The 14,781-nt window shown below is 33.3% G+C and overlaps 2 protein-coding genes across 2 annotated transcripts in view; one reads left to right on the top strand and one right to left on the bottom strand.

Moving 5' to 3' along the window:
* The window catches only part of RB1 (RB transcriptional corepressor 1), a 170,095-nt gene that overhangs the window by 107,025 nt on the left and 48,289 nt on the right, over positions 1-14,781 (top strand). The gene's annotated exons all lie outside the window — the stretch shown is intronic.
* On the bottom strand, positions 4,617-7,306 carry LPAR6 (lysophosphatidic acid receptor 6). Its single transcript, XM_042916689.1, has 2 exons — positions 6,527-7,306; positions 4,617-6,287 (listed from the first exon to the last, which is right to left on the bottom strand). Exon 2 carries the CDS (start codon positions 6,009-6,011, stop codon positions 4,977-4,979), a length of 1,035 nt encoding a protein of 344 aa, XP_042772623.1. The 5' UTR covers positions 6,012-6,287; positions 6,527-7,306; the 3' UTR covers positions 4,617-4,976.

The raw sequence follows: 14,781 nt of genomic DNA, 5'->3' as shown, positions 1-14,781 counted from the left end.
ACAGCCACACTCATTCACTTACATATTGTCTGTGGTTGCTTTTGTGCAGTAATGCAGAGTTGAGAAGTTGCAACAGGACTGTACAGCCTGCAGGCCTAAGATCTTTACTATCTGACCCTTGAAGAAAAGGGTTTCTGATTCCTAATGTATGTTAACATGCATCCCAAAGTCTTACACTCAGTTAAGTGTCATAGCTTTCAATATCCTGTCTGTGCTGTTCCTCACCCCTACTCCTTGCTCTTTGGTTTATCTTTCTTGTGTTTCTTTTTGTAAAAATAAGCAAATATATGTATGCCCTCTTATTTTGCTTTTTTGTTATACCACAGGTAGCATGCCATGTGTATTCTTTTACAACTTTTTTCATGTAATGCTTTCTGGAAATCTCTCCATATCAGTTCATAGAGCTCTTTCTTATTCTTCATTACAGCTGCATGGTACTACATTGTATATGTGCTACAGTTTTATTCAACTAGTCTTCTATGCTTGGACTTGTAGTAGTTACCAATATTTATAATTTCAAACAGTGCTGTACCTTGTACATATATATTTTTACATTATTGAAATTATGTCTTCAGGGTAAATACCTAGAAGTGAGAATGCTGGCTCAAAGGGTGACAGAGAGAGAGAGAGTGTGTGTGTGTGTGTGTGTGTGTGTGTGAGAGAGAGAGAGAGAGAGAGAGAGAGAGAGAGATGTGTGAGATATTGCCACATTCCCATCCATAAAGATCAAACCATTTTGTATTCCCGTGAACAGTGTATGAATATGTATCAGTTTCTCCACAAGGGCTGCTCATTTAATTTTGCAAAATGATGGCATTAAAATATTCTTCCCATCTTTCATCACTATCATTTCAAATGATTTTAATATTTCTTACCATTTTAATAAGGTAAAAAACATAATTAAAATAAAGGGTAACAACTCTTTAAGTTTAAACCGAATAAATTTATCTCTTATTGTGATTGTTTTTCTTTTTGTTGAAGACAAATGCATCTCTACCCTCTAATCAGAGGAATCTTGTTGAAATGCATATCTGATCCTGTCTCTCCTAAATGGGAAATCCTTCAGGGCTTTTTCCACATTTCCTCAGATTTTATTATGGCCTATAAGTACATGTAAGGTCTCAGCCCTATATCTACAGCCACTTTGATTTTTAGTTCTTTCAGTATACCAGACCACAGGGCCTTTCCATGTGCTACTTCCCTTGCCACCGTTAAAGAAATAGATGAGTCAAAAACAAACAGGAAATCCAAGTTCTTATCCTTAGTGTACCTTTCTGTGACCTTATGCAAGTTACTTAACCTTTTAATTCTTCAGTTTCCTTAACCTAAAGTGAAGTAGTTGTATCAAATGACCTACAGGTTCTCTCAGTTTTAAGTTGCAAATTTACCAGGAATCATTCTGATGGGAAAGTAACAGAACTAGCACTATCACCCTATGGCTTTTAACTGTAACTTGGCTTTAAGTATATAACACATATTTTTCCACTTTCTAACTCTTTACTTAAATTTTAATCATTTTCAAAAATTATTAGTTGACTCTATATGAGTAAGGCAAGGTTTAAGTTTGAAAATGATTATTAAAATCATGAATTATCTCTACTTTTGGGGTCCTGTGTCGTAGATTCTGACTTTGTGACCACTTTCAGCACTTTAAATCACTGTGATGAGAGTTAATTTTATACCCTTTTAAAGATTTATTGGAATAAATCTTTTTTGAGAGCAGGAGGAAAGGGGAAGGCTTAATGGTGAAGTTGGCCTGAACTTAATTTCATACTCTTATTATCCTGATCTATTGCCACGTTTAACTGATGATTCTTTGTACTCTTATAAAATTGACTGTCAGAAAATCTGTAGTAGATATCAGGCACAAAGGCTAAAGAGACAGATTAAATAGGTATTTGAGAATTAGTGATTGTAGGAGGATGTATATATGTTGATCTGTAGAAAATGTTGCTAATTAAGTAACATTGTCAACCATTAAGTACTCTAGTCTTTTCAAATACACTTTGGGTCCTTAAGTTTGTCCATTAGTCCCTTTTACTTGGAAATCATGTTATAAGTGGATAATTTGATTTCCAGCCCAAAAGGGCTTTTTAAAAAACATTGTATCTTAGGATTGCCTTAAGATTCATCTACTAGTAAGCATTGTTTATAAAATTTTCTATATACTTATTCACAACTAAGAACACCAAGTTACATCTTCCCTTACTTGCATCTGGGGTTGGATTGACATGCAAGCACTAAAAAAGGGTGTTGGGAGGTAGTAAAGATTCTGTTAGGCAATAGTAACTTAATATATTGACAGAAGTCTCAAGTATCTGGTTCATTCATTGGGGATCCAAAATTATAGAACCAAAAAACAATTGCTTCAGACTTTGCCAGCTAGATATGAGTCATGAATTAAATGTTTCTCAGTTGGGGATGTGAAGTTAGCTGATGTTCCATTTTATATTCCTCAACTGAGTGATTAATCTTTAAATACCAGTATCTGTAATTTAGATTTATACCTTAAATTTACTTTCAGTATCTTAAGTGTAGATATAAGATACTTTCAGTATCTTGAGTGTAGAATATAAAGTCAAAACTCCTTGATAAAGTAATGTCTTCTGTTTCTTTAAATATTTTGAACGAATGTTATTTTTACTATGTATATATTTTTGTACATTCTTTTGGTAAACTAGTTATTTAGTTGTTATTTTCTCTGGAAAGGCCATTTCTGAGTTTAGAACCAATCATTAGGATCCTGGGGAGCTGTTTTCTACACCTTAAAAATGTTCTCATTTTCTGTTCCTTTGAAGGGCATTAATGTAGAACAGAAGATTAAATCATCTACTCTTTTATAGAGATGTTGAAAACAGTGGGTACAGTTCTTTGGGAGAGAGGGCTTGGCACTGTTACCTTAGAGTAACAAAAAGTAAAATTCTCAGAGTTGTAGTAATACAGGTTTTTTGGAGAAAGAGAAAAGAGAAAACTCTCAGAATATGTAATTTACCAGTGTAGTGCTAACAAAAGGAAAATAACTTTAGTACGCTTTCTCTCCATGTAGTTGAGATTTACCCAGGATTTGAAGTTGTTGATAAGAAAACTAATATTTTTATCTGTTAGGTATTACTTTGCGAAAAATCCTACAAAACTTTGATTCATCTTTCCCTTGACAAGAGGGTTACAAAAATTTCTCCAGTAATCACAGAAACAACAAATATCTAATCACTCTTTTGCTTGTATTTTAAACTAATAGCCATGCTTTGAGGTCTTGCCCACAAGACCTTTCAGCCAAGAAAATTTCTGAGAAATCTGTTACAACCTCCCTGCCCTTTGTTCCACATCTTTAAGTCACTAGTTGTTTTTCAAGAGTACTAGGTCTATTTATTTTCTGAAGAGTGATATCAAATAGAGGTACTACAGGACCAATTGAAGACATTAAGGATTTGTTTTGCTTTTGGTTTATCTAAAGGAAACCATGGCTACCTAAAGAAAATCTCCCACTGTTATTTTATTGAAAATGGATTACTTATTTAGCAAGTGACAATGATTTGTCTGAAATCATTGTAGCCCAAACCCAGAGAAGAGCAAAAATCAAATTTAAATTTTAAGGGTATTTTTCCAAAGTTGTATTCAGGATGTGAAAGATTAGGTGTAAAAAGTAGACTGAATGCTGAATTTAATTATGTGCATTTTTCTCAAATAAAAAGTATTCCTTTTTAGTTAACTTTGGAGAACTGCTTGAATTTGAAAGAAAAAAATATGTTGGAAAATGAAAAAGTTTTAGTGTAGTTGGTGCTTCATAGCTAAATTATAGCTCAAATCGATACCTTTTCTTTAAGAAAATGGAATGTAGTTGTACTGAGTAATTTGGCCCTGTAGTTTTCCTGCTTTGTACGTAAGGAACTATATTACTTTATAAATTATATTGACGTACAATAACATTTTGCCTATGGATCTATGTTTTTACTTTATAAATTATATTGACATACAATAACACTTTGCCTACTGGAAATAATATTTTCATCTGTTCAATATTTGGCTTTAAATGGTCAAGAGGGAAGGGAAGTAATATATTTATTTATCACTTTCTAAGTGCCGAGTCTTGTATTTCACTATCTTACTATCTGTGGTGTTTCTGACTTAAAATACTTAATATACAAGTTACTTATTATGACATAAATATGCCTTTAAAATGTACCTCCAAGTAGTATTTTCTTAATGGACTTAGCAAAACAACAATTTTGTTAGTTTCTTCCCTCTCAATTTTGGTGATGTATATTATTTTGAAATTGAGTGCTATTATATCCAGTGAATGGATCAAAATAACAATTTGAAAGCATATTATACTATATAGTGAGATAGCATATGCTTCTTATGAATTTCCTACAAAGACAAAATCCTAAATATTATCTGGAAGTGTAACTGTTAGAGATCCCCAAATAGCGTTAGTGTGTTGTTAGTCTACAGAAGACATTTTTAGCTGTTTTTTCAAAAACACTCCCCAAACACTCTTTCAAATTACTCTCCTTTCTCATTTATGTTACAGTTCAAGAAACGTGATTAGTTATTTCACTTGAAATCCAAATAGAAATTAGATATATGTTGAATAAAAATATTAAATACTTTAAAACATTTAATGTTCTACTTCGTTTAGTTTAAAATTGCTAAGAAATTCAGACAGTGCACATGGTCACCACATGATTGAAATCATAGTCACTTTTAGACTTTGAGCAACTTTTTTAGGGATTTTTTTAATGAAGAGGAAGGAACAGATCAAACTGGCTCAGAAAAATAAAGTGGTATGTATACAGAATAGAATACATTTTAATGGTTAACACATTGAATACAATTTTTTATACTAATAACTTTAAAATGTCCACATGTTTATTTTCTTTCAAAGGTGGAGAAATAGTTGTCCAAGAAAACACTTTTCACAGTTGAAGGAACTTAGAGGTGCCCAGTGAAGTCCCAGCGGTTTTATTTCAGGCAGCTTATATTGTAGATTCATGGTCAAATATCTTACTTTTTAAGGTCTGTAGGTTATGTTGAATAAAGTTCTCTGTGCTGTGAACTTCAGAGAATCTAAAGTCACTTCTCCTAGTAGACCAGTTTTTCATTTTTATTGAATTCTGAATTGTGTCCGATGTGAAGTAGTAAACTATAGGGTCAAAGCAACAGTTTGAAACAGCAATGCAGAGAGTGATTGGGTACATAGTCCTTACTGCTGTCACTGCTGAGCAATTAACAAATGTTTGTGTTCTCATAAGAGAATATAAAATAAGATTGATGTTGTAAGGCACGAAACAGAAGCAGAATATGACCAAATGTACAAAAATCATTTTTAAAACTTTAGTTTTGTTTATTTTGCTTCTACTTAATGTAACAGGTTTATTTAAAGTTCTTAGCACCATACTAGAACAAGTTACATTTAAAATTAGAGGAATAAAAAATCCTACTATTTCGATGAAAATTACAATCCTTGAAAGATACGTTTTCCATGTGGCTTCTGGAAATTTTTCAAAGCAGGCTTCTGAGGCATTGTTACCCTGAGAGTGGGTAGACTGAAAAAAAACTGCTGGTGCACTTCCTCCTATCACAGTTAGCCACACAGCAATACACACGATTTTTGCATTTCGTTTGGTTCTTAGAGTCTTTGACTTAAATGGGTAGACGATTGCCAGAAACCGATCGACACTAATACAGGTTAAGAACAGAATGCTTCCATACATGTTGGTATAGAATAGCATCACTGAAATTTTACAGAGTTGATCTCCAAATGGCCAATTCTGGGTTGCAAAGTAAAAAATCCTGAAGGGTAAAGTAAAAACGAAAAGCAAGTCTGACATTGCCAAGTTAATCATGTATGTTGTAGTTTCATTTCGCACTTTGAGGGTGCAGATGAAAATGTATATGGCAACACAGTTAGATATTAACCCAAGCACAAATACCATACTAAACATGCAGCCATACAAAGTGTACTTAAAGGAGTCATCATAGTAGCATTGGGAGCTGTTATTGCTTACCATTATAAAGGCACGTCCAGTTTACAGTGTTAAATCCTTTGGTCTGCCGCAGTTTTCTTTGGTATTCAGATTGTGACCACTTTATAACCTCTGGAGTATTTGCAAATTCCTTGTATCTTTGGGTGATTTTGTAAATATTTCCTTTTTCTTCGAAATCTCGACAGGAAACATGAAATTCGTTGTTGTAAATTTTCCACTTGGTTCTTCAACAGGAAAATACTCTCATTTTCTGATTTCCAGAAAATCCGTGAATCCAGGGTTTAGGTAGCCCACGAACAACTTTAAAAAGAAATGTAGTCAGTGAAGCCAGCCTGTTAGATTATAAATTTAAAGAAAAGCGGTGTTTTGAAACAGGAATAAAACTACTCTTCTGGTAAACTTGCATTTCAGTAGGCAAAATGAATATTTCAGAACTGTTTCTTTATGCTCCAGAATATTTAAGCTAAAGTTAGCAATCTTTTTTGCTTTTCAGTGCAGAGTTTCAGAGACTTAAACATTCCCAGTTTGGTCTCACTTACTTCTTGCTCCTTTTAAATAAGGTTTTCCTTTTTGGTATTCCTGAAGTGGATTCCAGACGGTAGTAAGCAGAAGAGTCTTTAAAGTTTCCGAAATAAATTCCTAAGCGTGTTAGCTCTTGCTGAATTGAAGCCTTTCCTCTGTTGCCAGATGTATTGTGAGATGGGCTTTCTCTGAAGTGGAAAAGAAAGGCTCGCTAGATTTGTAATATGACATCACAGGAAGAAGAGGCTGGGCTTGGACAAAGAAAGGTTTCAGCCGTTTGTTTGCAGTTCCTTTAATCTGATAATGTGTCTGCTGGGAATATACCTAGGAGGTTTGCAAATGGTCACTGGCTGTTTAGCTGAGCCTTTGCCCTTTAACTCTTTTTATGCAGAAATGCCTTCTGGGATGCTAGCCACCTCACAAAGAGTTTTCTTTCTTTCCTTTCTTTTATTTCTTTGTATTTGGTAGTAAAAATTAAGAAAGAAATCAGTATTAAACCTGTTTTTCTCTTATTTGATTGCTTTTGTGTTTGGAATGTGACTTTGTTTTCAAGAAATGTATAGGAGTGTATACTTATAAATTTAAATTGTTTGTGGTGTCTTAATATAGCATTAAAAAAAGTGTTTAGGAGAAATTTAATCTTTAGGGATAAAAAGGACTTGACTGCCCAGTGGTGGTTTTGCCAGTCTTGGCTTCTCTTTGCCATAATTGTTCCTCAAGATTTAATTGGTGTGATTGTGAGTGGCTCCAATCCTGAATCTCTTTTATTTTTGATGAAGGAATCTTCTAACATTCTTTCCTCTTTCCCATAAAATTAAGTTAATATTTTAGAACACTTTCAATTTTTAAATTACCACTTTCCCCAAGAATACATTCAAGGATGTTCACATTTGGTGTGGTATTAATCTTCTTTACACACAGAGCTAAATTACATCTTTTTAAATGAACTTTTTTTCTTCCTTAAATTGATTGAAGTAAGTTTTGGAGAATAAAAGTTATACTACTTGGCTAAATTTTAGGTTCATAATTTTATTTTCCTTACCCTTAGCCCACACCTTACCCCTCTTAATATGACTTTGACTGTATTGGAATATGGTTCAGATTTTGACTTCATTTAAAAGCTCCTATGAGTTGTTTCTGAATATATTTGTATTTGAAGGATACTCATTTTTTAAAGTCCAAAGAAATTGGAGGAATAAAGTATGTGCAGGATGGGGGTCATTGAATATAGATGATATTTCCTTCAGGATCGAAGATACCACACAACCTTTGGACACATACTTGGTTTTTTTGTTCTAAATTACCATTTTTCAGAAAAGGCTAAGATCCAGTTATGTTTTACTGTTGCTATTTTCTTTCTTCTTCTTTTTTTTTTTTTTTTTTTTTTTTATGTTTTTATTATTTACATTAGCACGGGCTGGGGAAGGGAGAGAGAGAGGAGGACAGAAAATCTGAATCAGGCTTTTCACTGACAGCAGTGAGCTATGCTGGGCTCCAACTTACTGTTAGGGCTCAAACTCATGGGTCTGTGAGATCAAGACCTGAGCCAAAGTAGGACGCTTAACTGACTGAGCTACCCAGGTACGCTGACTGTTGATATTTTCTAGTTTGGTTCAGTTTGGGGCAAAACTCTTTCCAAGTATCAATTTTGAAAATTTAGGGAATTTATGAGTGATTTGTTTTTCCTTCCTGAATTACTTAACCAATTTGAAAGTAATATGTTGCAATAATATGTTTTAATACCCTTTTAATTATAAAATTAAGTTTAGCAACTTTTGTTGATGAATCCTGCCTGAATTGTATTATTTTTTTTATTGTTTTGACTGGGAAATTTATAATAAAGTGACACCAAAAAATGAGTATTATTTATAATTGATAAATTTAAATGTTAAAGGGTTAAATTCTTTGTGTATTGCATTGATATGGAAAAGAGTTAGCCTGTGTGTGTTCATATAAGAAGCAGGTGAATAGTAACAAGATACGTAGTTGATAAGCTGTATTCTTTTTTTTTTTTTTAACGTTTATTTATTTATTTTGAGAGAGAGGGAGAGAGGGGGAGCAAGCAAGGGAGGGACAGAGAGAGAGAGAGAGGGAGAGACAGAATCCCAAGCAGGCTCCACACTGTCAGCACAGAGCCCAACGCAGGGCTCCATCTCACGATGTAAGATCATGACCTCAGCTGAAACCAAGATGATGCTTAACTGACTGAACCACCCAGGCGCCCAATAAGCTTGTAGTCTTATTGGAGAAAATTTTTCTGTTATAGTGTCTTAATAATCTATTACTTTGATTATCTCTTTAGTCATCATTAAATAATGAAATAATAAGCAGTCATATGCCCTGACCTTGTTTACTTCTGCTTTCATTTTGAATATGGCATTTACTCAAAGAGTTAAAAATTGTGTTAATTCTATATTGGAATATTCTTCTACATATTGATGTTATTTACAAGACTTATTCACGTAACTGTTCATTTCTTGTTTGAGTTATTTTGCTTATAGATCACTATTTGTGAATTAAGCTTTTTGTTATCAGTGTATTAGTATATGTTTGCATTTCTAATTTTTATATAGTGTTTGACCCTTAGTAGATACTCACATGTTTGTTGATGAATGAATCATATCAGTAAACTTTAATTTTGTTGAAAAGTGTTTCTGTTCAGAAAAAAGAACAACAGCAGAGGGGCTGTCTGCTTCAGGGAAGATCATCAAATGCTAGATTTTTCGAGATATTTATGTTGACTTCTAAGGAACCAAAGTGAAATTAGATACCTTGATAATTCTTTAGATTAAGATTTGATAAATACATAGTAACTCCTTGCAAAGGGAGTTAAATAAATATAGAGAATTGAGTGTATTTAATAGGTACTTTGTATTTGATAGCTTCAGGCCAAACTGTTATTTTAATACGAGATTTGTATACTTCTGAAGGTTAAGTCTGTGAATCAACTCGTTTTTTGTGTGAGGTTTTCTCCGGGGGAGAAATAACATGTGCCACCTATTTGAGATGTAGTGAATCTCATTATGCAAGTCATCACTTTCAAACTTTAATTTTATCAAGAAGCCAATTAAATAACCACCCAGCCTATAAAGTAGATGTTTGATTCACTACAATAGTGGTATAAATCAGTTAGTTTTGTAACTAATTTTTCTTTGGGGTGAGAGAGAGTATTCTGGTAGTTAACTATTAGAAGCGTAAGGATTTGGTTAACTTCTGAGTTCTTGACTAAATTTCTGCCGCAACTGTGACTTTGAGGAGGCAACAAATCTGACTTGTTTCAAAATAGGCATTTTGAAAATGAAAAAACATTTCAAAATGTTTCAAAACATTCATAATAATGTTTGTTGAAAGAATAAACAAAGCTTTATTAGACACCCACTATAAACAAATAGTGTGTCAAGTGTGCTCCTCATCCATTCTTACTTTCTCTTTGTTTTCATCAAGCCTATTTTCTGGGCTTTATTGCAAGATCACTCACTTCCACCTTTCTGGGCTAACCTTGTTACTCTTATCTGTATGATTGTTATAATGTCTTATCTTGTCTTCTGATTTTTAGTCCTACCCTTTTCTGTTTTCCCCCTGCCAGCCTGTCACAGATCAGCTCATGAGTGAATCAACTATTTATTCATATATTACCCTTCTTGCTTCCAAAAAGAATTTAAAGCTGCTGCTGATTTTAAAACGGATGAAAATAAACATTAAGATTTTAGTGTTTTATTATATGTAAATTATACCTAAACTTTAAAAGTTTAAAAAGAGCGTATAGAACAGTTACAAAGTTTGAATATGAGATATGTGAAATTATTGTATACATTCGTCATTTTCATTTTACAAATTATTCATTTTGAACACTACAGTGTTTGCAAAAGGTAAAAAAAATCTTTAACACACAAATTCATAACATGTTAGTAAAAGAATAAAAGGCAAGTATTAGCAGGAAGAGAGAAGGGTAGGAAGGGCAGAATATGAAATGATGATGTTAGAAAAATCTAGGCTAAGGGAAGTTGCTGCATTTGATGCAAGGGAGAAAAGGAAATCATAGTGGATTATGTCGCTTCTATTTAATGAAGGAAAACATTCCCGTGTGTCAAGGGAGAAACTTTTCTTTTGCTTTGTCTCAGAAATACATTGTGAATCTTTACCATGAACAATTAAATGACCACTGCTGATTGTTTTCTAGTGGCAGAACATACACCAATTCTCGTTGGCCTTCATTTCAATTCAAGAAAAGCACCTAATGTCAAATTGCGGTTCTGAGAAACATACTGTATGTTGGTTTGGTAGATTAATATAGTCCAAATATATGTGGTAATTTGGTTTAATGCTGAGGCTATTTTGGTAGTCTACTGTAAGGGATCTCTACCTGAAGACCTTGACATATCTAAAACTACTGTTTAATTAATTCCCCCGAGGACTAGGTCCATGGTTTTGATGATATTCTCAAATAAAACTGTGACTAAAAACACATAAGAGACCACAGATCTTAAGAATTGAAGGAGTAGCAAGTCCTGCAGGCCATTTCTCTGAAATATCTGGAAATCTCAGAAATATTTTGAAAATTTTTCTCTATGGATAGACTAGAAGGAAAAAGGCTATTAGATGCTAGTGCAGGTTCCTTATGAACGAAGTACAGAAGTGTGTGTGTAGGCAATAGAATGTAAATCTGTAATTTTTTAAATTTTGAATAGGGAAATGTGAAAGTGTTGTATAAAGAGGACAGGCAAAGAACAGAGAAGCTTGTTACACAGTCATTTGACCTTCCTAAGATTTTGGCTACTTGGCTGTAAATTGAGGGAGCTGGACTGCTCAGAGGTCTCTTCCTGCTTCTATACCTGATTCTGATTCTTTAAATACTGTGAATACTTAAGCTACTAGATTGGGTTTTTTCACTCTCAGGCATAACAAATCAAGGAGTCACTTTTCATTCTTTATGTTTAAGGATATCTAATTTTGAAACAGGTTATACAAGAAATATGTACAAGAAATATTCTTTGCTTACACCAAGAGTCTCATAATATAAGAATTTTGTTAACATGTTATACTGTAAAGATTTAACATTGAACAAAGACTTTCCTTTGTATTTCTGTAGCATTCATCTTTAAAAGGTTTTTCTTTCCAAAGCACGAATAAGATGCCATGTTCTTACTATAAAATTGATCACAACTTTAAAGTATTTTCTTATTAAAAGTTTTGATGGTCATAATTGGAGTTATGCCTAAAATAACATTGAATATGAGGTGTATGAAAACAATTGGACAGGAGAGTATGTGAAACTTAAACTGAAATAAAGTTCAAGTTCAAAATAAAGTGTGGAACAGTGAAATTTTAAAATGTAAGAAAAATACTCTAAACTTGTTTTGAATGCATCAGATGTTTATTGTGATGATATGTGACTCTTCAATGTTCTCTTCCATATCAAATTTACACCTATTTTTAAAAATGTTTTATTTTTTTTATTTTGAGAGACAGAGTATGTATGTACGTGCTACCAGAGGAGGAGAGAGAGACAGGGAGAGAGCAAATCCCAAGCAGACTCTGTGCTGTTAGCTCAGAGCCCAGAGCCTGATGGGCAAGGCTCCATCCTAGGAACCTTCAGATCATGACCTGAGTTGAAATCAAGAGTTGGACGCTTAACAGACTGAGCCACCCAGGCACCCCTCAAATATACACTTACTAAAAAAGCCAAAGTTTTTCTCATTTTGGAGCCTTCTGAAGGCTATTATGATAAAATTTTTATTTAAGTTCAGACATGAGCAAAACTTTCAATTTGAGTAATGAACATTTATAATTTATGACAATGAAGTATATTCATTTTATATAAAAAGATCTCTTAACCTAACAAGAAAACTTATTAAATTCTATACCAATTTAGTATTACTGTAAGTGTGTTGATATCATTTGAAAGTGGTTTACCTTTCTATCATTATTGCAGACACTTAGTACTTTTTGTTACTCTTTACTGGAGCATGAGTCATCTACCCAAGTTCAGAGGGTTGAACCTGCTTATAGTGTTGGGTGGAAATAGAAGAAAGATGTAAAGGGTGATGAATAATGATTTATAGCAAAGTAACAGTAGATGGAAATGGTGGTTGAAGTAGGTTCAAGCAAACAGGGGAAGGAAATTAAGAGGAGCAGGAATGTTGTTTGTGGTGTAAGACTTAAAACTTGAGTAAACATATGTATCACTGCCAACTTTTGAGTTGTCCCTTCTTTCTTTTTTCCTATCTCAGCCTGATCCCCACTCCTTCATTGCTGCCTCTTAAAATCCTATCACATATTTTTTGGAGACCTCTCAATTTCATAAATTGGTTTTCTATACTTCCATAGTACTTAGTTTGTCTTCCTTTTAAGACTGCAATACAGAGTATAATAGTAACTGCAATACAGAGTATAATAGTAGATATTTATACAGAGTAGAGATGAGAGTCGACCAAGTCAGTTAAACGGCCTTCAGAGGAGATGATATCTAAAGAAGGGTAGCCTTTAAGCTGAATAAAAGTTTTAAATTTTAAGTCCTGAAGGCTAGAGTCATGCCTGGTAGTAATGTTGTCTTTTGCAGCCAAAAACACATAAAATTATTTGAGTGATGATTTTCCCAGTTTTTTCAAGGATCCTACATAATTAGTTCCACTCTAAATTTCTAGGAGAGAAGTTAATTCATCACATACAATGTATGCTTTGGGGCATAAGGGTTTAATTTGGTCATAAAATGCACTCAAATAAGGTCATAGGTTGGTTGGTGTTTTCAAAAGTCTTTTACCTACTTTAGAAGCAGGTAGATATAGTGTAAAAAAAAAATCTAGATGTTAAGGGACCTAAATTTGTAATCCCAGCTGTGCTACTAAAAATTAGTGTGACATTGAGCAAATAGTTTAACTTCTCTATTATACATTTATAAAAAAATATTGAACTAGATCTTTAAAATCCTTTCCAGACCTTACATTTCTAATTTAATCTTCATACAAATTTTGAATGGTAGAAAGAACATATATTATTGTCTCCAAAAAACTGAAAATCAGAGAAGTTGTGATTTGTCTAAAATTATGAAAGTGATTAAATAATGGAGAATGATGAAGCCAGAACTAGAAACCAGATCCTCACCATTAAATACCCAGCCCAGTTCCTTGTACTTCTTTGTCAAATTAGAGATATCTAATCATGGTTTTTTTTTTTTTTTTTCTTATTGACATAAAATAGGAACCTTGGTTCATAGCTTAGGTGAATGTTAAGCAGAGAAAATCCTTCTTTGCTTTATAGCCTTTTTGGGGAAACACTATAGTCTAAAATTATGATAGATTTAATCTCTTAGAGTAGATTAAAATCATACTGCAACCATCTTTCACTTTTAGCTTCACCTATATTGATTTTATTCATTCATTCAGAGAGAGGGCAAGCAGGGGAGAGGGGCAGAGGGGGAGAGAAAGAGAATTAAACACACTTCATGCTCAGTGCAGAGCCTGACATAGGGCTTGACCCACAACCCTGAGATCATGACCTGAGCCAAAATCAAGAGTTGGACGCTCAACTGACTGGGCCACCCAGGCACCCCATGTTGATTTTTTATAAAAAATGTTGGAAATGGAAAAAGTGCCAGATTTTATATAGGGGAAGGAAATATTTCTCTTTCTTCCAAATAATTAGAACAGACGTTTTCTGTGAACAATAATTGAACATTTTCTAGCACTGTTTATTATCAGAAATCCAAGTAGTTGAGTTATATTTCAGTAAGCATTTGTTGACTTTATCCATTACTGAAATGGAGAAAGGGAAGAATTGCTCTTTTAGGATGCTCCTGAAAAGCTAAATAAATACTTGTGGCCAGAAAGCTGCTCTTTGATACACCTGAGGTTTTTTGTTCCCACTAATGAAATTGTGTTTTAGGAAAACCAAGGTCAGTGCTTTTGAGTGACTCAGAGGCAAGTTGCTGAAAATACATCGTTGAGTTAGATGTATACATCTGTAAAAGGTTCATAGGGATGCCATAAGAAACTAGAAGGATTGATTCTGTAGTTCTCAGATTGCCTTGCAAGAGTCTTTATGTCCTTACTCTATGCATAGTGAAAATCATAGACAAGCATTGCTTATGTGATTCATAGGAGAGAAACAACTTGAAACTCTACCTAAAAAAGGAACTTTGACCCTACATAAGGAGAATTTTTTAATGAATATATGTTATATATTTTTGAAAATTCAAGTAAAATGTTTTAAAATACATATGTATCCTTTAAAAATGATTCCTTAGCTTTTTTGATTAACTGGTGTCACTCTCATT

Source organism: Panthera leo, chromosome A1, assembly GCF_018350215.1.
Source record: "Panthera leo isolate Ple1 chromosome A1, P.leo_Ple1_pat1.1, whole genome shotgun sequence".
Lineage (NCBI taxonomy): Eukaryota > Metazoa > Chordata > Mammalia > Carnivora > Felidae > Panthera > Panthera leo.
Note: the sequence above shows the minus strand (reverse complement) of the source record. Positions and strands in the feature narration are given on the sequence as shown.